The 25,035-nt window shown below is 42.5% G+C and overlaps 1 protein-coding gene across 1 annotated transcript in view; it reads left to right on the top strand.

The window, feature by feature from the left end:
* The window catches only part of ANXA4 (annexin A4), a 73,520-nt gene that overhangs the window by 23,347 nt on the left and 25,138 nt on the right, over positions 1 to 25,035 (top strand). Inside the window, exons 2-5 of the mRNA XM_029232344.1 lie at positions 4,181 to 4,235; positions 10,715 to 10,802; positions 15,399 to 15,493; positions 24,260 to 24,373. Coding sequence (XP_029088177.1) covers positions 4,233 to 4,235; positions 10,715 to 10,802; positions 15,399 to 15,493; positions 24,260 to 24,373 — 300 coding nt within the window. The 5' untranslated portion in view covers positions 4,181 to 4,232. The remainder of the gene's footprint in view (positions 1 to 4,180; positions 4,236 to 10,714; positions 10,803 to 15,398; positions 15,494 to 24,259; positions 24,374 to 25,035) is intronic.

The following is a 25,035-nucleotide window of genomic DNA, read 5'->3' as shown; positions in this document are numbered from 1 at the left end:
TGTATTTGTTAGCACATCAGGAAGGGGTTCACCTCTCAGGGACGGGTTCATATTTATAGGCTTATCACACATATGCACTCACATGCTTGCGCACGCTAATTTATTTATGTTGAGAAATATAACTGTTACTTAGACAAAAATCCTCATACTCCAGTGCTTTGTAGACAGGTCCACATGGGAAGCCAAACTCTAGTCCAGAGGTTGCTTGGCACCCAAGGAATGAAAGCAAAGAGTTTTAAATGGATAAAATTCATCTTCATAGTGGGGAAATGTCTGGTGCCTGAACCATTGATCGTGGGGCCAAGCCACCCTTTCTTGAGGCCAGGGTTTTGATAAATATTTCAAAGTACTCTTCTCTGATGGTTTTGGGTTGAGCTTGCATTGTTGATGGACACAATTTTTCTTTAAATATGTGTTAATACCCTTCAGCAAGCTAGCTTCATCTCAGAAGCCATTCTTTCTCCTTGAGACGAGTTTGCATATCTTTGTTTTTGATGATTATTTACTGATTTTACTAGTGAGTCTAATTTGCCTGCTTTCCAAATTCTGGGTGAGTGGGGAGGAATGCACCACACTGCTGCCTATATGGCCTACTGAAATATTACCAGGAGTCAGGGCCTTGTTCACATACCTGCAGTCTGCCGTAAGGACAGGAGAAACTTTATGCTTGAGTCAGTACCTGGCTTGCCAATTTCGGGCAGTGATACAATAGGGCAGAATGCAGGGTAGTGTAATAATTATCCTTCTGGACATACTAGAGGAAAACAGTAGGGATGTGTTCTCGACATACCTAATTTTTCTTTATGGATTCATCATAAATTATTTATGAAAGTGTATGTAATCTTACTTGAAATAGATTGAACTTATTTATAACTTATTATTCCCTTATGTAACTGCCATTGGGATAGGTCCCTCACATTTAGTTCCCAGCTTTCTTTCAGTTGCTCTAAAACTATCTCCTAAAATCTTCAGGAATCCTATCCTGAGCCCTAGGTGAGGAGTTCCCATATTATAAAGAAGATGCAGTTTCCCACCCACTGCATAACCCATAGTTTTTTTTTTTAAAGGCATCGCAAACATATGGTCCCTTCAGCCTTCATCTTTCCATCTTGAAGTGTCCTGATGCTTTTAAGGTCATTTGAGCGACACCCAAGACTGAGTGTGTCTGCATTTCACAGATGTAAAGACTGAGGCAAGTTGCTAATTATTTGCCCCCTTGTGAGCCACAAAGGAGCTTGTACAACCCCAATATAAAGTCTGAGTCGTTGTGAACTTCGTCACACTGGTCAGTTTATGTGACTGTAGGCTGGCCTTCCGAGAGAAAGAGCAAATGAATCAAGGAGGCTGAGGCAGAAGAGGGTTCCTATAAAGAATCCTTGGCTCTGCAGGCCTGCGGACGTGTGGGTGGCCTTTTAGGGATGGAGTTTCAGGTAGAAGGGCCTTTCATCCTCTGCAGGCTGATTATTCTGCGCAATTAAGAAGAGGCCTACAGCAATTCTCTATTGGGGGGGGTTCGATTCCTTCCCCCATTCTTGCCAGGAGTTATTGAGGTGCCAGATACTGTGCTAGTAAGCATGTGTGTGGGTTCACTTTACACGTGTTACCTGACATCTAATGAAAGAATCAAAGGGTGCCATTTACTGCATTCATTTCTAAAATCGATTTAGAAACTCAGTTGGTACTAGTAAATAATAAATATACAACAGCTGTCTTTATATAAATGGACTTATGCTGTGTGCTGTCCAAGTTTTAAAATAAATTGTCTGGCTAAAAGCACCCTGTGTTCAAGTGTGATACGGTTTTTTCCTTTAGTAAAACATTTCTAGCTCATCGAATAATGACTCTCAGTATTTCCAGAAAGCTTTGCTCAAGCCACCACTGAAATTTGAATTTTATATAATGTTAATGTGTCATAAAATATTATTCTTTTGATTCTTGATCAACTGTTGAAAATGTAAAAAACCATTCTTAGCTTGTAGACTGTAGAAAAGTAGAATTTGGCCCCTGAGCTGAAGTTTGCCAATCCCTCTTCTATACCATTATCCTGTTATATCTTCATCTTACTGGTATCTGAAATTGTTTTACGTATTCATTTGTTTGTTTGTTGTCTGTCTTTCCTGGTACATTGTAAGCTCCATGAAGGCAGGTTCTTTGTCTTATTCACTGTATTATCTCTATCAACTAGAACAGTGTCTGGGATATAGAGGTGTGTTATGAATATTTAGTGATTGAATGAATAAATCCATATAGTTTAGGAGCCACTAAATCCAATAAAGTCTTCCTTCCAAATATCTCATGTGTATATCCTATTCCAGGGGCCACATGCTACCCAGATCTTTGCCTCTGTTTTAGTGCAGATCTTTGCTCCTGTACTAATACCTCGAGCCTTCCTGACCCCTTGTCTCTGACTCTAGTCTACCCTCTAGTATAGTAACTTGCTGAAGTATATTTTGTCTTACATCATTTCTCTGCAAAACCCAAACCTTTTCACTGTTTTCCCATTCCTACAGTATAAGTCAGACTCCTCAGGTGCACGTACAGGGCCCTTGGTAATCAGTTCCCCACCTGCTTTTCCACCCGTATCTCTGAGCCTTCCCTGTAAGGAGCCCTCTGCTCCAGCAGCCTTGTCACCTTCTTGTCCCTGAAGCCACTGCTCATTCCCACCTCTGCACCTTTGCTCCAGCTGTGCCCCAGAGCCAGTGGACATTCCCCGTAGGAAGGGATTGACCCCTAGGTCATAGGAGGTAAGTCTGTAGCGAGTGATGGGAAACAAGGAAGAATGAGCTAAGCCTCAGAAAGTGGAAGATGAAGAATGAACGTGGCCAAACATAACTCAGTTGGTGATAAAGTGGGGCAAGAAGGATGTAGTTATTCTGGGAGAACGATTGAAAAGGGCTGCCTGGCAGGGTTATCTAGGCCAGTGCTTTTCAAACCACTGTGTGGACAGATATTCAGGGAATCTTGTTAAAACGCATATTCTGGCAGTAGGTCTGGAGTGGCAGCCTGGGATTCTGCACTTTGTAAAATTTTTTTTTAATTTATTTTTAAAATCTTTTTTTATTTATTTTTGGCTGTGTTGGGTCTTCGTTTCTGTGCGAGGACTTTCTCTAGTTGCGGCGAGCGGGGGCCACTCTTCATCGCAGCGCGCGGGCCTCTCGCTATCACGGCCTCTCTTGTTGCGGAGCACAGGCCCCAGACGCGCAGGCTCAGTAGTTGTGGCTCACGGGCCTAGTTGCTCCGCGGCATGTGGGATCCTCCCACACCAGGGCTCGAACCTGTGTCCCCTGCATTAGCAGGCAGATTCTCAACCACTGCGCCATCAGGGAAGCCCTGGGATTCTGCACTTTTAAGAAGCTCCCACGTGATGCCCATGCTTCTGGTTCTGGGATGATTCTTTGAGTATCAAGCATCTAACTAAATGCTCAGGAAAGGAGCCTTTTCCATAAGACCTGGATATGGAAACAGGAAGCCAGTTGGCCTGCTCCTCAGAGGCCTGCCTTCAATAAAGACATTTCTTGCATTCTAAACGACTGAATAAATGAGTGATGGCTCCAGTCTTCTTGCTGAAGGAGGGGGTGTTGAAGAGAACTAAGGGCCAAGCTGAGCGTGTAAGGCTGCAGCTTAAAGGGAAGAAGCACCTTTCAGTCCTGAGATGGTGGCAGTGAAAGTGGTCATTGGGAAGTGAAAAGTCTAATGTTGGTTGGGCCAGTGGCCTGTCATTATACACAAATGCGTGCGCGCACACACACACACTCCCTCATTTAGGGTAAAGGCTGGAGTGCAGTGCTTTCCCTGTTGCAGTCGGATTCTCTTTTCTCTCCGAGAGGCACCTCTTCTGATCCACTAGAGCTTCCAGTTCAGAATCTAGGTTTGGCTTGAGTACAAGCAATGTACCTCACCCTAACTAAGCAAGAGGAATCGTTTCTGTAATGTGTTATCTCCAAACAGAAGAGCAGGTAGGACAGTATTTTGTTGGCGTAATTAACTCGCCCCTTAGAACAGTTTCTCTCTAATGATTAGCCTGGCCCTTGTCTCTTTGGCTAATCAATAGCTGGCCTTTTGATGAAATTGGGTGTTACTTCCCTGTGCCTTAACTTTGTGCAAATTGTACGTTATCCTGATTAATGATTTTAATGACACTTCTCTTATCACAGCAATGTCCCTTCTGCTTTTATCACAGAGAAACTTCTGCTTGGCTGACTGAACTCTGATCCTGACATAGAGTCAAAGTCATGGTAAGTTGGAGACGTGCCTCACCCTCCCTGGTGCCAGCTGCAGACAGGTACAGGATGTGTACTCAGGGACTGTTGCCTTATACAAAGGGTTGTTTGCTCATCAGAGGAGAGGGACGAGGAAATGGAAAGGCAGTTTCTTTTTTCGAAAACACCATTTTAACTTCTTTCAGGGGTGGTGAGTAACCTGACCCTGAAAATTAATTCAAAGAGGGACTCCTTTGAATCCTTCTAACATCCTGAGATACAGAAACAAGTTGTAGTTTTCTCTCTGCAGAAACACTACATGTTCATTTGAGAAATTGTAGGCAAATAAAAAGGAAAAACTCAAAATCCCGCAGCCTCCTCCACTAGGAGATGACCGCTGTCTGCACTTTGTGTAACCCCATCATTTCAGGCTCATCAGCTAAGAAACACTTGTCATCTGCCTCCCGCTGTTGGCTGTGACAGGACTCCTCGGAGCTTGGTTACCTGATCTCAGGGACAGGCAGGGAATTGGATCCCTTTGAGGGTTCCATAAAGCTCACTGCTGCTGTGGAAGCTGAGCCTTTCAGCTACAAACATGGCTGTACCTGAGGCTGGCCCCCTGCTCTCCTTCTCCTGCCCAAATAAAGTTTCTCAATAGGCAGGTGATGCTTGATCCCTGGTCTTCTAGGAAGAAATAATAGAAGTAGAATCTCATACTTGGAGAGGAACTAGACATTCCGCCAACTCTACACACTTCCCTTTAGGAAGGTGGATGTGTAAACTATCCTGAACAAAGAGTAATATACTCTTAACATCTTTTTTTAACATTAGACATTCTAGAATTTTCTTCATCATCTCTGACAGTCAAGGGCTTACTCGTGTCTGCACCAAATCTCTTATGCTGTCCTTTAAAATCCATTTGTTCTTGATGGATTCTCCCTGGACATGTACAACATTTATTCAGAGATGTTTACAGTGCCCCTACTTTGTGCATGGTTTTTGGCTCTGGGGACCCATAATTAATGGGACACTCTTCCTGTTCTGAACAAGCTCGCAGCCTTTCTACATGTGAAGACAGTAACCAAGTGACCCTTTAGTGAGCTTTCCACTGAGGAAAATTACCTCAGTTGCTCTCATCTTTCCTCCTAGAACCTGTTTTTCCATTATGACTGTTATTTATTGGACAGATAAAGGGCTTCTTTAAAGGAAAGGAAAACCATACAGTATAATCACAATATTGTAATTCCCAATTATTTTCCATCACTTTATTTTAGACCCTACTTGTATGACAGTGGTTTTGAAATAGTAATAAGAACGTAAAGAACAGTTAATGTATTCACTCTAGTCTTTGCTATGCTAACACGTTTATTTTACATCTTATAGCATATTAAAATTATTTACTCTCGATGGTGGAGTTATGGGTGTTGTATTTTTCTTCTTAATTATTTAAAAATTTTTTATTGAAGTATAGTTGATTTACAATATGTAAATTTCAGGTGTACAGCATAGCAATTCAGTTATATATATATTATGTATATATTCTTTTTCAGGTTCTTTTCCCTTATAGGTTATTACATAATATTGAGTATAGTTCCCTGTGCTATACATTAGGTCCTTGTTGGTTATCTGTTTTATACATAGTAGTTTGTATATGGTAAGCCCAGCCTCCTAATTTATCCCTCCCCCTACCCCCGAGATTTTCTTCTTAATTCTTAAAAAAATTTTTTTTCCAAATCTCTACAATGACCATATGACACATTTCTAAAAGGAAAATATGTTTTAAAAGCCATTGTATTCAAATATTTACCAAAAATTTTTAGAGGTATAATTTACATACAATGAAATGCACAGCTCTTAAGGTTACTGGTAGATGAGTTTTGACAAAGGTATGTATCGTGTGACCTACCCCTCTTATCAAGATAGAACATTTCATCGCTCCAGGAAGTTCCTCTATGCCCCTTCCAGATCAGTGCCCACCCTGCTCTCCACTCCACTCCAGAAATGGAACCATTGTTCTGATTGTTTTCACCATAGATTAGTTTTGCCTGTTCGAGAACATCCTATAAATGGAATCATAGAGCGTGTGCTCTTTTATTGTCAGTATTATATTTTTTGCAATCCATCCCTGATGCTGTATCAGCAGTTTGTTCCTCTGTTCCTTTTTATTGCTAAGTATTTCATCGTATCGTATTCCCATCTTTTGACATTTATCTTCATCATTATTTATTATTTTAATAACTGAATGACATTTCATTGATTGTGATGTATCACTGATTTCTAGCTATTTGTTTTCATCATTCTTCCCTACATCCTCTGCCTGTTTCCTTTGCCTGCTGCCACAAGAAGCCTTCCTGGGGTGGAATCCCCTGCCTTCCTGGAACAGATAATGACACATTATTCCCTGGAATTTAGTCGATATGGATACTTTAGAGCTAACAGGAACCAATTTTCCGGGCTTATCTTGTTCTGGAAAAAAGATGCTGATAGATAAGCTGTATTATCTTTGCACATTTCTCTATCGATTCATCTTGTTAGATATTAATTTTAATCCCATACTAGTGTCCCTCAGCAATGCAATTTGCTTTAAAAGTCAAATGCAGTGTTTAAGTACCATCCAAAATTTTTTCAACACTGGAGTTCCAGAAGAACATTGGGAGACATTTGACTCAGAAAGCTGTCTTGGTGGGGTCAAGAGCTGAGCTAGGCCATTTGAAATTCTGACAGCAAATCACAGCTTGCTTATTACTACAGATATACAGTAGAAGAAAACAAGTAGAATGCCTGCATGAATTTCCTGAGGCTGCCGTAACAAAGCACTGCAAACTGGGTGGTTTAGAATAACAGAAATATGTTGTCTTGTATTTCTGGAGGCTAGAAATCCAAAATCAAGATGTTGGCAGGGCCATGGTCCCTCTGAAATCCGTAGGGGAATTCTTCCTTGTCTCTTTCTAGCTTCTGGTGGTTTGCTAGCCATCTTAGGCGTTTTTTGGCAGACATTGGAGTCAACGACACATTATCATGTGGTGTTCTCCCTGAGTGTCTTTGTCTTCACGTGCTGTTTTCTAAGAAGGACACCAGTCATGTTGAATTAGCGGCTTCCTCATCTTGCTTTAATTAATTACAATTAATTAATTCATTGTAATGACAGTATTTCCAAACAAGGGCACATTCTGTGGTACTGGGGGTTAGGACTTCAACATATCTTTCTTTGGGGATGCAATTCGGTGCAATTGATCTCTTTACCTTTTATGGACACTGTGAATCTCATTATTGATTACAGTTTCCTCTTGTTTGGCTTCTAGACAGAGAAATCTGTGGCTCATGTCGAATAATTACACAGGCCCTTAAGGTCTCCGTTTCCGTTTCCTTCCTACCCCCTTCTTTACTGTAATTTTCTATGCTTTGTGTCCTGTCACTGAACTTCTTCATCTATTTATTTATCTTTTGTATTGAATTATGTTTCTCTTTGCTGCCTCACGTACATAAATAACATTAATAAATTAGTAAATAGATTAGAAATACTCAGGGCACCTCGATCTTAATCAGTACATTATCTCTAAGTCATAAGTCAACTGAATGGTACCTACTGGTTACTAACCCATGTTTTGCTTGTTGATGTTTTTAATTTGTAGTCTGTATATGCAGAGGGTCTGATTCACTAACTTTTTTTTTGTTTGTTTGGTTTGGTTTTTTGTTTTTTTGCGTTACGCGGGCCTCTCACTGTTGTGGCCTCTCCCGCTGCAGAGCACAGGCTCCGGACGCGCAGGCTCAGCAGCCATGGCTCACGGGCCCAGCCGCTTCGCGGCATGTGGGATCTTCCCGCACCGGGGCACGAACCCGTGTCCCCTGCATCGGCAGGCGGACTCTCAACCACTGCGCCACCAGGGAAGCCCAGATTCACTAACTTTTTGTCCCTTGTATGCATCAGAGTATTTCTCACTTTAAGGCATGCTGGTTGTTTCCGGTGATGCTAATCCCCATCTCCAGTGTCTAGACTGCCGTCTCCTCCTCGTGACTTCCCATCCTTCCCTCTGCCACTTGGTCAGGCTTCTGTACCCTCCATTCCACTGCAGAAGCCTTTGTCAGGATCACCAGGACCTTCCGTGTTGCCCAATCTGACCATGCCTTCTGTGTCCTCGACTCACACCTACCTTAGCAGGCACTGACATCTTCCTCCTTCCTCAGCCTCTGGACAACACACAGTCCTGGTTTTCTTTATACATCAAGGACCAGTCCTTCTTGGTTATCCATTCCGGTCCTTCTCTGCTGGAGAGGCCCAGGCTTGTCCTAGGACCCCTGTTCTTCACTTTCTCCCTAGGTCATTTCGTCCAATACCATCCAAACGCTGATGTGTCCTGAATTTATTACTCTAGACTTGCCCTCTAGATTTACGTTGTATAACCAACCATCCTTTTGACAACTCCACTTGGATGTTTAATGGACATCCCAAACTTAACACTTTGGAAATAGAACTTCTAAATCCCACTCCCCACTGCCATCCCAAATCTGGTAGTCCTCCAGCATTCCCCATCTGGGTAGAGGATGCCACTCTCTGCTTGGCTGCTCAGGGAAAAAGATTTAGAGTTACACTTGCTTCTTTTCTTTCCTCACCTCCCACGTCAGTCCATTGGCAAGTTCTGCCGCCTTTGCTCCAAAACATGTGCTGAGTCTGTCTGTCTCTTTCCATTTTTACTGTTTCACCCTCGTCTACCATCATATCCCTGGATCATGGCCCAGATTCTCAACTGGTCTCTGTATCTCCCTACAGCAGCCCAAGTGATCTTTTTAACATGTAAATCAGATCATCTCGTCCATCCCTTTGCGGAAAACCTGCCAGTGCCTCCTACTGCATTTAGAATAAAACAGAAACTCCTCACTGGCTTGTGAAGGTTCTTGTTCTGCCCTTGAAACCTCTCTGATTTTCTTTCTTTTTCATTTTTAAAGTTTTTATTATGGAAAAAGGTAAACACATACAAAAGTAGACCAAATATTAAAAAGAACCCCTTTGTACCTATAATTATTATTAACTCATGGTCAGTAACTATTATATGACATAATAATAACTCAGTAATTATTAACTCATGGTCAGCCTTGTTTCTTCTTTACCCCCACTTACTTCCCCCAACCCGTTATTTTGAAGCAAATTCTAGACATCTTATCCTCTCATCTATAAACTCTTTCAGTGTGTATAAGATTCAAACTCTTAAAAAAGTAAAATATAACCACAATACCATTATCATACCTAAAACCGTTAACACTAGTTGCTTAATGGCATCAAATATCAAGTTAGTGTTCAATGTCCAACTGTCTCATAAATGTCATTTTTTTTTAGTGTTTGATTCAGGATCCCAATAAGTTCATCCATTATGATTATTGATGTGCATTTTTAATCTCTTTTAAGCTATATTTCCCCTCCATCTCTCTCTCTCCCTCTCTTTTTTAAAAGAAATTATTTAATTTAATTTATTTATTTTTGGCTGCGTTGGGTCTTCATTGCTGCGCGCGGGCTTTCTCTAGTTGCGGCGAGCGGGGGCTACTCTTCGTTGCGGTGCGCGGGCTTCTTATTGCAGTGGCTTCTCTTGTTGCAGAGCACGGGCTCTAGGCGCGTGGGCTTCAGTAGTTGTGGCACGTGCGCTCAGTAGTTGTGGCTCGTGGGCTCCAGGGCGCAGGCTTAGTAGTTGTGGCGCACGGGCTTAGTTGCTCCGTGGCATGTAGGATCTTCCCGGACCAGGACTCGAACCCGTGTCCCCTGCATTGGCAGGCGGATTCTTAACCACTGCGCCACCAGGGAAGTCCGTCCATCTCTCTCTTTTCTAATTCTCCTCGCAGTTTATTTGTTGAAGAAACTAGATCGTTCATCAGGTAGTGTTTCTCACAGTCTGGATTGTGCTGATTACAACCCTGTGGGGTGGGTTAACATTTTCCTCTTTCCTCTTTCTCCTATTTACCATAAACTGGTATTTGGCCTTAGAGGCTTGATTGAATTCAGGTTTGATTTTCCCCTTTCAGGGGAGACAAGATTACTTTGTAGGTAATGGTGTAACTTATCTTACCACTCCCCAGCTTGCCCACCAACTCAAGCCACACTGGCCTCTGTCCCACTCCTCCCCCAGAAGGCAGCTCCAGCCTCAGTGCCTTTGTCTCAGCTGTTTCCTCTACCTATAACACTTGCCCCTGATCTTTGCACAGTCAGCTGTTTCCTGTCACTCAGACCTCAGCCTGAATGTCACTCCTCAGAGCAGCCCCTCCAGGACCTCTCTGTCTGCCCTGTAGCCCTTCTCACCACCGGCCGCCTGGTGGAATATTTGTTTGTTGGCTCGTTTACTGTCTGCTTCCTGCTGAACTTGAACATCAGCTCCAGGGGAGCAAGAGCCTCATCTCCCACAGTCACTGCCGTGTCCCAGCACCTGGAAGAGTGTCTGGCCCATGGTGGGTGCTCAGCAAACTTGCTGTGTGAGATGGCGCCATGCTGGTGAGAAGTGCCTCTCAGTCACCATCTTTCTCTGTGTACTCAGGCAGCCAAGGGAGGCACCATCAAAGCTGCTTCAGGCTTCAGTGCCACCGAAGATGCCCAGACCCTGAGGAAGGCCATGAAAGGTCTCGGTAAGTGTCCCACTGGAGGTAAACACCCCTCATGTGCTGTGCATGACAGAGTCACCCAGAGGGTGTTGTGTCCACAGGCAACTGTGAGTACGTCTCAGGCTAAGAAAACACAATGGGAACAAGTTGACTTTTCAAGGCAAACTAGACAGGAGGGTTTTTTACTAAGAGTTTTAAATGTTATGAACTCATTCTGGACTTCCCTGATAATTTAAATCTGTTTTACATTCCGGTATTATGCATCTATATATCAAATTTGAGAAATGTATTTGTTTTCCAGTTAACCCATGTATGCATGTCGTGCCAGAAGGTTTACAAAGCACTTTGACCAACATTATCGGAACGAATACGTGCGATAATCCTGTGATGTAGTGAAAGCAGCTGGTCCTATTGTTATCTTCGCCCCATTTTACAGATGTGAAACTGAGACTCAGAGAAGTAACATAGGAGGGCACAGAGTAAGTGGAACTGAGTCATGAGTCACACTCAGCAGAGCCTGCCAGCTCTAAGTCCATGTTCTTTCCCTTGAGTCAGCCCCCCGCCTGTTGCTGCTGTAATACGCACAGCCAGGCCAGTACCCCCGTGTAGCGTGTGGGATTTTAGGTGAGAAGGCTGTGCGTACGTGACCAGAAGGGCTTGTCTTCCAGTGCACCACCCTCTGGTAGCTCCCGTGGGCAAAGGCCTCCCACTGGGTGGGCACAGCCATGCCCGGGCACTGCAGGCTATGCTGACCTAGACCCTGCCTCCAAACTTGCCTGAGTGGACATTTGGCCAGAGAAGTGCTCTCTGTTTCATAGCTGCTATTTAGAATCTCCTCAAGATTTGGATAAAAACGTTTGACCATAAGGCGTTATTTCCCAGGTTTTCTATCCAAGAAGAATTCATCTTAGCCCCAATGCTACTAACAGGAACAATAACAATATTAGTGAGCATTTATTAAGCTCTACTGTGTGTCAGGCACAATGTGTTACATAGATTATGTTTTAATTCTGACAGCAACTTGTTTAACTCATGAGAAAGTTGAGGTTTAGGGAGATGAGCTAACTTGCCCGAGGTGTCTGGGGTTGTGCGTGTCAGGATTCTAGGCAATTCCAGGCAGTCCGACTCCAGAGCCGGAGCTTAAGCCACTATGCTGTGCTGCTGCCCACCTCTGAACAGGACGTTACCCTGAATCTATCATTTTCCCTTTTTATTAATAAAATGGAAAAGGTACTCGGCCCACCCTTTTTTTCAGGTGTATCCTAATTCTTTGGTGGCTAGCAAGAACACCATAATTCAGAATGTAGACCCCATGGCATTCGGGATTCTCAGAGTCGGGAGGCATTGGATACAACAAACCATTTTCAGTGCTCGCTGTGTGGGCCAGTGAAGGTTAGAGGAGACAAGAACTATAAACCTAGTCCTGTGGTTCAATCGTCCATGGAGGCTAGGCAGCCAAGGCATGCGCAGAAACATGATCGGTTCATAATATGATAGCGACGGGAGGGGCACAAGTAAGATCCCATTAGGAGTCAGAGAGGTCACATGTCATTTGAGAGCATCAGGCAAAACTTCTTGGAGGATGTAGAAATTGAGATGGGCCTTGGGAGATGAGTTAAATTTATTCAGTAAGTAAATAGATAGATAAGAGAGAATGGGTTTCAGGTGAACGGAACAGCGTGAGCAAAGGCATGGGATGAGTGTGAGCATCGCCCTGTTTTGCATTTTAGCGGAGGCGCTTAGCTGCAGGCCACGGAAATACATGGCTTGCAGCAGGATGTACTTACAAAGCAGGAGTTGACTTTTTAGGTGACTTCTGGGAAGGCAGGTAACCATGGGGTGGGTCCTGAGGATGCTACTGACATGGGAGGATGACCCAGAGGCATTGTCCAGGAAACAACAAATGCCAGAATCAGGATGCTAGATGGAGGGGGTTAGGGAGACATAAGCCCATAGACTGGTAATGAAGGAGGTCAGGAGAAAGGAGTGCGGTGTAGTTGGGTCAAGTACAGGAATTCAGGAGCTAAGTCTCTGGATTTGGCTGCCTGTAACTTTTTATGTGGATATTTACAATAGTGAATGGGGTATGGTGGAGAGTCCCAAATGCCAGACAGCAGTGCAGATGGTAAATCTAGCAAGTGGTGGGGAGCCAATGTGTATCCTGAGCAGGGGAGGGACACTGTGAGAGTTTGTCGTTTTAGGAAAATGAATCTAGCAAGACGTTGGAAAGACCAATTAGGAAGTGAGACTACTACTTAGCAGACTTTAAGTTGTCTAAGAAGAAACCCTGAACTGGAGTGGTTGTCATAGGAATTAAAAAGAGGGGACAGATACAAAAAGGGTTTTAGAGCTAGATTTTGCATGACTTGACAGGAAATCTGAATGTGAAGGAAGAGAGCGGGTAAAATAATCAAAGCTGTTTTGAGGGTTCAAGCCTGACAGACCAGAAGAGTGGTGGTGCCTTTCACAGAAACTGGTTAAAAAAGCAAAAAGCAATGAACCTTCTCCCACCAGCTGAGAGTTCTCCTGGAAAAAGGATGGTTGTATCTATTACCCTCTTTTTTTTTTTCCCCCCCGAGAGAACAGAGTAGTTCACTAAGTTATGTAAACTTAAAACTCTATAGTGGGCTTCCCTGATGGCGCACCGGCTGGGAGTCCGCCTGCCAATGTGGGGGACACGGGTTTGAGCCCTGGTCTGGGAAGATCCCACATGCCGCAGAGCAACTAAGCCGGCGAGCCACAACTACCGAGCCCACGTGCCATAACTGCTGAAGCCCGTGCACCTAGAGCCCATGCTCCGTAACAAGAGAAGCCACTGCAGTGAGAAGCCCGTGCACCACAACAAAGAGTAGCCCCTGCTTGCCACAACTAGAGAAAGCCCGTACACAGCGACAAAGACCCAATGCAGCCATAAATAAAAATACCCCGAAAAACAAAAAAAACCTATATAGCTTCCTCCGTACACCTCACATTTTTCTAGATCTCTAATTTTGCAAAGAATAACTCGTAAATCTATACATTTTTTGATTTCTTCCTGAAATATTTCAGTAGACTCTCCTGTAACTCATCACATCTTCCCATACAGTATATGGGAAGATGGAAAACTCACCCAGCATACATGAACATCCAGCTGTGAAAGTCGCCTGTAAAAGCTGCTGCAAGAAACAGGCAAACAAAATTTAAGACATTTTAAATTTGTAATTCAGGGATTTCCCTCATGGTCCAGTGGTTAAGAATCTGCCTTCCAATTCAGGGGATGCGGGTTCGATCCCTGGTCGGGGAACTAAGATCCCACATGCTGCTGGACAAATTAGCCCGTGTGCCGCAACTACTGAGCCCATGCGCTCTAGAGCCCGCACACCACAACTAGAGAGAAGCCTGTGCACCACAATGAAGAGCCCTCGCACCACAACAGCAGATCCCACGTGCCTCAACAAAGATCCTGCATGCCACAGCTAAGACCCGACACAGCCAAATAAATTTTTTTAAAAGAGCAAAGATAAATCTTTTAAAAATACTTTTTTAAAAACTGTAATTCATAGTGAAAAGTTTTGGTAGGATATTGCATCATGGGAATTCATGGGCAGTTATAAAAAGTTTCCTGATCAGAGATCAGGAAAGAGAGCTTAGAAAAGAAAAACACAAATACAGATCTTAAAACGCAGTGGATACAATGAGCAGCCAATTTAAACCCTGTGAAGTGCCAAATCATGAATTAAAAGACAGGTTTGAACTGTTTTGAAACTCATAGGAGACGATAAAGAAATAAAAGTGAGGAGAGAAAGGCAAGAACATGGAAGATAAATATGGGCGATCAAAAGAGGGAAAGTACTATGATCACTCACATTCATAGATAAGGAAACTAATGCTCAGAGAAGTTAACTCTTTCGTTTAGTGGCACATATATACAATGGAATATTACTCACCCATAAAAAGAAACGAAATTGGGTTATTTGTAGTGAGGTGGATGGACCTAGAGTCTGTCATACAGAGTGAAGTAAGTCAGAAAGAGAAAAACAAATACCGTATGCTAACACATATATATGGAATCTAAAAAAGAAAAAAAAATGGTTCTGAAGAACCTAGGGGCAGGACAGAAATGAAGACGCAGATATAGAGAATAGACTTGAGGACATGGGGAGAGGGAAGGGTAAGCTGGGATGAAGTGAGAGAGTGGCATGGACATATATACACTACCAAATGTAAAATAGATAGCTAGTGGGAAGCAGCTGCATAGCACAGGGAGATCAGCTCGGTGCTTTGTGACCACCTAGAGGGGTGGGATAGGGAGGGTGGGAGGGAGGCTTAAGAGGGAGGAGATATGGGGATGTATGTATATGTATAGCTGATTCACTTTGTTATACAGCAGAAACTAACACACCATTGTAAAGCAACTATACTCCAATAAAGATGTTAAAAAAAAATAGCTAATGAAAGGAGAGACCGAGACTCTAATCTAGTGTCTGTTTTCCCACCAAAATAGACAAACCCTCTGAACAAGAACTTCTTTTCTTAGAAAGCTCTCTGTGTGTGTTTGGGTTACACCAGTGTCCGCAGAGGAACCCATTGTCTCATTCCTCTCTCAAATCACACTCACTCCCTGTCTCTGCTCCTCACCAGGCACGGATGAAGATGCCATCATCAACGTCCTGGCCTATCGCAACACAGCCCAGCGCCAGGAAATCAGGACGGCCTACAAGACCACCATCGGCAGGGTAGGTGGCAGCTCTCTGGCTTGACAAGGGACCTGTCAGCAGTAAGGGAGCAGGGGCCCCTTCCTTCTTGAATCCTGAAGTAGTGGCCCTTGGTTTTTAAAAGATGGATTCTTTGCCTTGTGTAAAGATGTTCTTGGAAAAAACAAAAAAACAAACAAGAAACACTTTCAGCACGTTCAAGAGTTCCTCCACTGTCCATAGCCAGAAGTGATTTCAGGGAGCTCTTGATTCACAAAATTCAAGGCTAAGTTTAGTCTCTTCCCCCACAAGTCCTTTCAGGGACTTGGTTGCGGAATGGACTCAGCCCCCTACCCTTTGGAGCACTGGGCAGGGCACAGATTTCAGTGTTGCTTCCCTTGGCCTTTCCTTTAGGCCACTTGCGAATGAAGATCCTCCAAACTGACTAAAATGTTTAAATCCAGTTTGTTCTAAATAGGCTCTCCGAGGATTTAGGGTCTATCCAACTCCTCTACATAAACCCATTTGTAGTATATATTCATTCCTTTGAATGATCCTTAATTGAGAGCCACCCCCTCCAGTTCTAGAATGGGGCTGTGTGTGTGTGTGTGTGTGTGTGTGTGTGTATGTATTTTAGTGGCTTATGCATTCAAAGGCAGTTCACTCACCATGTTTTCCCCTTCTTCTTTGAATTCTACACCCCTGAGCAACCCTGTCTCAGTCTCGTTTTCAACAGCTCACTTACCAGGGTCATTCACCCAATCTTTCCACATCACTGGAAGCCCATCTGTGTGATTAGAGAATCTTTTTATTGAGGTAATGTTCTCAGTGAGTGCTTCCAGGTCTCAGAGTGCTGTTAACTCCATGATAAGTATTTCTATTCTTGGATATTTTTATAAAAGCTAGTCAGACGGGCTGCCTCTCAAAGGCAGGCATTAAGCTGCTGGGTGGGGCATGGCTGGCTCAGCTCTTCCCGGGAGCATCTACATGCAAACCTTGGCTGGGCACCAATGGGATTCCTCCCTCAGATTGCTCAGAGTACCTTCTGGGCATTTTAAGCTCTTCTCCATCCCCAAAGAAATTTAATGAACATGCATGAGATGTGTGAGCTAGAGACAAAGTGTTGCCACACATTTGGGGTTGATTATTCAGCTTCAGAACTAAGCTGATCTGACAGCAGTTTGTTTAGATGACCAACCTTAATGGAGTGACTGAACGCTAATTTATTTGTTCATTCATCTATTTGATACATGTGGATGTAACATAAAAATATGCACAAGAGATTGAAATATAGTGTTGCAGACTCAGGTTTGTGAGAATCTGAGATCGGAACTTGAAACCAAATCAACTCCCTATCGGTTGATCTTAAGCAGGTTCTTAAATTCTCTGACCTGTACTAGGAGGAAATGTGACTAACTGTCTTTAGGAATTAGTCCTTTGGACTCCCTCTTGCGAGAACACCAGAATCACAATTAGCTGCTGGACAGTCATTGACAGGAAGACACTGGAACTCACCAAAAGAAATACCACACATCCAAAGACAAAGGAGAAGTCACAATGAAACGGTAGGAGGGGCGCAATCACAGTAAAATCAAAGCCCATAACTGCTGGGGGTGACTCACCGACTGGAGAACACTTATACCACAGAAGTCCACCCACTGGAGTGAAGGTTCTGAGCCCCACGTCACGCTTCCCAACCTGGGGGTCTGGCAACGGGAGGAGGAATTCCTAGAGAATCAGACTTTGAAGCCTAGTGGGAATTCATTGCGGGACTTCAGCACGACTGGGGGAAACAGTCTCAACTCTTGGAAGGCACACACAAAGTAGTGTGCACATCAGGACCCAGGGGAAGGAGCAGTGACCCAAGGGGAGACTGAACCAGAACTACCTGCTAGTGTTGGAGGGTCTCCTGCAGAGGCCGGGGGTGGCTGTGGCTCACCGTGCGGACAAGGACACTGGCAGCAGAAGTTCTTGGAAGTACTCCCTGGCATGAGCCCTCCCAGAGTCCGCCATTACCCCCAAAGAGCCCAGGTAGGCTCCAGTGTTGGGTCGCCTCAGGCCAAACAACCAACAGGGAGGGAACCCAGCCCCACCCACCAACAGTCAAGTGGATTAAAGTTTTACTGAGCTCTGCCCACCAGAGCAACAGTCAGCTATACCCACCACCAGTCCCTCCCATCAGGAAACTTGAACAAGCCTCTTCGATAGCCTCATCCACCAGAGGGCAGACAGCAGAAGCAAGAAGAAATACAATCCTGCAGCCTGTGGAAGAAAAACCACATTCACAGAAAGATAGACAAGATGAAAAGGCAGAGGGCTATGTACCAGATGAAGGAACAAGATAAAACCCCAGAAAAACAACTAAATGAAGTGGAGATAGGCAACCTTCCAGAAAAAGAATTCAGAATAATGATAGTGAAGATGATCCCAGGACCTCAGAAAAAGAATGGAGGCAAAGATCAAGAAGATGCAAGAAATGTTTAACAGAGATCTAGAAGAATTAAAGAACAAACAAACAGAGATGAACAATACAATAACTGAAATGAAAAATACACTAGAAGGAATCAATAGCACAATAACTGAGGCAGAAGAATGGATAAGTGACCTGGAAGACAGAATGGTGGAATTCACTGCTGTGGAACAGAATAAAGAAAAAAGAATGAAAAGGAATGAAGACAGCCTAAGAGACCTCTGGGACATTAAATGTAACAACATTCGCATTATAGGGGTCCCAGAAGGAGAAGAGAGAGAGAAAGGACCAGAGAAAATATTTGAAGAGATTATAGTCGAAAACTTCCCTAACATGGGAAAGGAAATAGCCACCCAAGTCCAGGAAGTGCAGCAAGTCCCATACAGGATAAACCTAAGGAGAAACACGCTGAGACACATAGTAATCAACTTGCAAAAATTAAAGACAAAGAAAAATTATTGAAAGCAGCAAGGGAAAAATGACAAATAACGTACAAGGGAACTCCCATAAGATTAACAGCTGATTTCTCAGCAAAAACCCTACAAGCCAGAAGGGAGTGGCATGATATACTTAAAGTGATGAAAGGGAAGAACCTACAACCAAAATCACTCTACCCAGCAAAGATCTCATTCAGATTTGATGGAGAAATCAAAAGCTTTACACACAAGCAAAAGCTAAGAGAATTCAGCACCACCAAACCAGCTCTACAATAAATGCTAAAGGAACTTCTCTAAGTGGGAAACACAAGAGAAGAAAAGGACCTACAAAACCAAACCCAAAATAATTAAGAAAATGGTCATAGGAACATACATGTCGATAACTACCTTAAACGTGAATGGATTCAATGCTCCAACCAAAAGACACAGGCTTGCTGAATGGATACAAAAACAAGACCCATCTATATGCTGTCTACAAGAGACCCACTTCAGACCTAGGGACACATACAGACTGAAAGTGAGGGGATGGGAAAAGATGTTCCACGCAAATGGAAATCAAAGAAAGCTGGAGGAGCTATACTCATATCAGATAAAATAGACTTTAAAATAAAGAATGTTACAAGAGACAAGGAAGGACACTACATAATGATCAAGGGATCAATCCAAGAAGAAGATATAACAATTATAAATACATATGCACCCAACATAGGAGCACCTCAGTACATAAGGCAACTGCTAACAGCTATAAAAGAGGAAATCGACAGTAACACAATAATAGTGGGGGACTTTAACACCTCACTTACACCAATGGACAGATCATCCAAAATGAAAATAAATAAGGAAACAGAAGCTTTAAATTACACAACAGATCAGATAGATTTAATTGATATTTATAGGACATTCCATCCCAAAACAGCAGATTACACTTTCTTCTCAAGTGCGCACGGAACATTCTCCAGAGTAGATCACATCTTGGGTCACAAATCAAGCCTCAGTAAATTTAAGAAAATTGAAATCATATCAAGCATCTTTTCTGACCACAATGCTATGAGATTAGAAATGAATTACATGGAAAAAAACGTAAAAAACACAAACACATGGAGGCTGAACAATACAATACTAAATAACCAAGAAATCACTGAAGAAATCAAAGAGGCAATCAAAAAATACCTAGAGACAGGGCTTCCCTGGTGGCGCAGTGGTTGAGAGTCCACCTGCTGGTGCAGGGGACATGGGTTCGTGCCCCGGTCCGGGAGGATCCCACATGCCACAGAGCGGCTGGCCCCGTGAGCCACAGCCACTGAGCCTGCGCGTCTGGAGCCTGTGCTCCGCAACGGGAGAGGCCGCAACAGTTAGAGGCCCATGTACCGCAAAACAAAACAAAAAAAAGAAACCTTAAAGAACACATACATGCACACCACACACAAGTATTAGCACTAATAAAGAAATTTGGCAGATTTTCAGAGTGCAACATCAACACTCAAAAATCAGTTCTTTAAAAAAAAGAAAATACCTAGAGAAAAATGACCATGAACACACGACGATCCAAAACCTATGGGATGCAGCAAAAGCAGTTCTAAGAGGGAAGTTTATAGCAATACAATCCTACCTCAAGAAACAAGAAGAATCTCAAATAAACAATCTAACCTTACACCTAAGGGAACTAGAGAAAGAAGAACAAACAAAACCCAAAGTTAGCAGAAGGAAAGAAGTCATAAAGATCAGAGCAGAAAAAAATGATACAGAAACAAAGAAAACAATAGCAAAGATCAATAAAAGTAAACGCTGGTTCTTTGAGAAGATAAACAAAACTGATAAACCATTAGCCAGACTCATCAAGAAAGAAAGGGAGAAGACTCAAATCAATTAAATTAGAAATTAAAAAGGAGAAGTTACAACAAACACCGCAGAAATACAACACATCCTAAGAGACTACTGCAAGTAACTCTATGCCAATAAAATGGACAACCTGGAAGAAATGGACAAATTCTTAGAAATGTATAGGCTTCCAAGACTGAACCAGGAAGAAACAGAAAATATGAACAGACCAATCACAAACACTGAAACTGAAACTGTGATTAAAAATCTTCCAACAAACCAAAGTCCAGGACCCGATGGCTTCACAGGTGAATTCTATCAAACATTTAGAGAAGAGCTAACACCCATCCTTCTCAAACTCTTCCAAAAAATTGCAGAGGAAGGAACACTCCCAAACTCATTCTATGAGGCCACCATCTCCCTGATACCAAAACCAGACAAAGATACTACAAAAAAAGAAAACTACAGGCCAATATCACTGATGCAAAAACCTCAACAAAATACTAGCAAACAGGATCCAACAACACATTAAAAGGCTCATACACCATGATCAAGTGAGATTTATCCCACGGATGCAAGGATTCTTCAATATATGCAGATCAATGTGATACACCATATTAACAAATTGAAGAATAAAAACCATATGATCATCTCAGTAGATGCAGAAAAAGCTTTTGACAAAATTCAACACCCATTTCTGATAAAATCTCTCCACAAAGTGGGCATAGAGGGAACCTACCTCAACATAATAAAAGCCATATACGACAAACCCACAGCAAACATCATTCTCAATGGTGAAAAACTGAAAGCATTTCCACTAAGATCAGGAATGAGACAAGGATGTCCACTCTCCCCACTATTATTCAACATAGTATTGGAAGTCCTAGCCATGGCAATCAGAGAAGAAAAAGAAATAAAAGGAATACCAATTGGAAAAGAAGAAGTAAAAAAGTCACTGTTTGCAGATGACAGCATACTGTACATAGAGAATCCTAAAAATGCCACCAGAAAGCTACTAGAGCTAATCAATGATTTGGTAAAGTTGCAGGATACAATATTAATGCACAGAAATCTCTTGCATTCCTATACACTAATGGTGAAAAATCTGAAGGAGAAATTAAGGAAACACTCCCATTTACCATTGCAACAAAAAGAATAAAATACCTAGGAATAAACCTACCTAGGGAGACAAAAGACCTGTATGCAGAAAACTATAAGATGCTGATGAAAGAAATTAAAGATGATACCAACAGATAGAGAGATATACCATGTTCTTGGATTGGAAGAAATCATGTTGTTAAAATGACTATACTATCCAAAGCAATCTACAGATTCAGTGCAATCCCTATCAAATTACCAATGGGATTTTTTACGGAACTAGAACAAATAATCTTAAAATTTGTTTGTAGACACAAAAGACCCCAAATAGCCAAAGCAGTCTTGAGGGAAAAAAACGGAACTGGAGGAATCAGACTCCCTGACCTCAGACTATAGTACAAAGCTACAGTAATCAAGACAATACGGTACTGGCACAAAAACAGAAACACAGATCAATGGAACAAGATAGAATGCCCAGAGATAAACCCAGACACCTATGGTCAACTAATCTATAACAAAGGAGGCAAAGATATACAATGGAGAAAAGACAGTCTCTTCAATAAGTGGTGCTGGGAAAACTGGACAGCTACATGTAAAAGAATGAAATTAGAACACTCCCTCTCACCATACACAAAAATAAACTCAAAATGGATTACAGACCTAAATGTAAGACCGGACACTTTAAAACTCTTAGAGGAAAACATAGGAAGAACACTCTTTGACATAAATCACAGCAAGATCTTTTTTCATCCACCTCCTAGAGTAATGGAAATAAAAAGCAAAAATAAACAAATGGGACCAAATGAAACGTCAAAGCTTTTGCACAGCAAAGGAAACCATAAACAAGACCAAAAGACAACCCTCAGAATGGGAGAAAATATTTGCAAACGAATCAACAGACAAAGGATTAATCTCCAAAATATACAAACAGCTCATGCAGCTCAATATTAAAGAGACAAACAACCCAATCCAAAAATGGGCAGTAGATCTAAATAGACATTTCTCCAAAGAAGACATACAGATGGCTAAGAAGCACATGAAAAGCTGCTCAACATCACTAATTATTAGAGAAATGCAAATCAAAACTACAATGAGGTATCACCTGACACCAGTTAGAATGGGCATCATCAGAAAATCTACAAACAAGAAATGCTGGAGAGGGTGTGGAGCAAAGGGAACCCTCTTGCACTGTTGGTTGGAATGTAAATTGATACAGCCCCTATAGAGAACAGTATGGAGGTTCCTTAAAAGACTAAAAATAGAATTACCATATGACCCAGCAATCCCACTACTGGGCATATACCCAGAGAAAACCATGATTCAGAAAGACACATGCACCCCAATGTTCATTGCAGCACTATTTACAATAGCCAGGTCATGGAAGCAACCTAAATGCCCATCGACAGATGAATGGTTAAAGAAGATGTGGTACATATATCCAATGGAATGTTAATCAGCCATTAAAAGGAACGAAACTGGGTCATTTGTAGAGACGTGGATGGATCTAGAGACTGTCGTACAGAGTGAAGTAAGTCAGAAAGAAAAAAAAATATTGTATATTAACGCATGTATGTGGAACCTAGAAAAATGGTACAGATGAACCGGTTTGCAGAGTAGAATTTGAGACACAGATGTAGAGAAGAAACGTATGGACACCAATGGGGGAAAACCGTGGGGGGTTGGGGATGGTGGTGTGCTGATTGGGCGATTGGGATTGACATGTATACACTGATGTGTATAAAATTGATGACTAATAACCTGCTGTATAAAAAAAGAAAAATGCGGTTGATATAATTCCATTTTTGTGGGTTAAAAAAATGTCTAGTAAAAACTCATGGAGCTGTTTACACACACACACAAAAAGGAATTGGTCCTTTGTCCAAATAATTGCATTTCTTTCTAATCATTGAGCGGTAAGAAATAATCATGAATGATCACAAGGATGCAGCTAAATGCCTGTTTAGAAGAATAGTAGAAAAATAGAACGGGGGTCTTATTAAAGAAATTATATTGCCTCTACATATGGAAATTTCTGCAGCTGTTAAAAATGTTGTAGGTAAATATTGACTTGGAAATACATTCAGGTTATATTGTTAAGTGAGCGAATACACTGATGTTGGAACCCCTTTACACTCTTAAATTATTGAGGACCTTTCTGTTTTTGTGGGTTACATCTATTGATGTTAACCATTTTAAAAATTAAAACTTAATTTAAATTAAGGACATTTAAAAATAGGTATTTGTTAACTTATTTAAAAAACTATAAAAACATATTACATGTTAACATAAATAACGATTTTAGGAAAAAATAGCTTTATATTCCAAAAGAGAAAAAATTAGTGAGAAGATTGGCATTCTTTTAATATTTTGCAAATCTCTTTAATGGAATACCCTGGATTCTCATATCTGCTTCTGCTTTCAACTTGTTGCGATATGTGGTTTTGTTTGAAGTAGGAAGGAAATCTGGTCTTGTACAGATAGGTAGTTGGGAAAGGGAGGAATATTTTATTTTATTATTATTATTTTTTTTTTGCAGTATGCGGGCCTCTCACTGTTGTGGCCTCTCCCGTCGCGGAGCACAGGCTCCGGACGCACAGGCCCAGCGGCCATGGCTCACGGACCCAGCTGCTCCGCGGCATGTGGGATCCTCCCGGACCGGGGCACGAACCCGTATCCCCTGCATCGGCAGGCGGACTCTCAACCACTGCGCCACTAGGGAAGCCCGGGAGGAGTATTTTAATAGCCTTTTCGCATAACTGTAGATCTGTAGACGTACCGAGTAGCCTTTGGAAAGCTCCCCTGGACAACTGTGAGAGGATGAGAGTGTAAAGTGAGATCCCAGCGTCTTAGTGTTATTACGAAGATGGTTTTGTGCACACCAGCCCCTGAAAGGGTCTTGTAGCCCCCAGCCGTCCCTGGACCCCACTGAGGGTGGCTGGTTTCCGTTACTGTAGCAGTTAAGCAGCGTGCTTTCTTGTGTCCCAGGACCTGATGGACGACTTGAAGTCAGAACTGAGTGGCAACTTCGAGCAGGTGATCTTGGGGATGATGACGCCCACGGTGCTGTATGATGTGCAGGAGCTGCGAAAGGCCTTGAAGGTTCGTGGTCCTCCCCTCCTGCTCTCGGTGCTGTTTGTGTAAATGCTGGCTGCTGGCGGGCTTTCTCAAGAAACAGTGATAGAGGCCTCCTGAGAGTGGGGAGGAGGAGATATAGGAGAAAGATTTTCCTGCATTTACGACAACTTGAAAACATGACATTGCATTCTAGCCACTGTAATTTAAAAGTTGTCTCTCCAGAAGTTAAGGAATCATTTGTTCTTTCCTGTGGCTCACTGGGGACTGATTAAACTTGTGCTTTTGGTGCAGCTCCAGAAGCTTTCTTGCTGTATTAGCTACTTTTGAGGTATGAAACTTCTGACTGACATCTTGGGGGCCTCTCGGTCTGCTCAGAACTGGTAAAGTGTTCTCAGCTGGATGCTGGATCCACCGTGCCCTACCCCAGGGTCTGCCGATTGTTAATGACCAAGTATGAAATTCAAATACAACTACCCTCCTCCACCATGTCAATAAATACTCAGCCTCGTGGAAGGTTCTGGGCTAGACTCTGGAAAAACAAAGAGATAACAGCCTTTGCCAGAAGATTCTGCCCTGCAAAGGAAAAGTACAGGGGAGGGCAAGGAAAGACAGGCAGAAACTGTCCCTAACCAACACATAGAAACAGCCTATAAATGTATGTTATGACTAATAATGATTATAGTAAA

The sequence above is a fragment of the Monodon monoceros genome, unplaced genomic scaffold (genome assembly GCF_005190385.1).
Source record: "Monodon monoceros isolate NGI ecotype Baffin Bay Population unplaced genomic scaffold, NGI_Narwhal_1 Super_Scaffold_19, whole genome shotgun sequence".
In the NCBI taxonomy this organism is placed as follows: Eukaryota; Metazoa; Chordata; class Mammalia; order Artiodactyla; family Monodontidae; genus Monodon; species Monodon monoceros.
The sequence above is the reverse complement of the archived record's forward strand: the minus strand, read 5'-3'. Positions and strand labels throughout refer to the sequence as shown.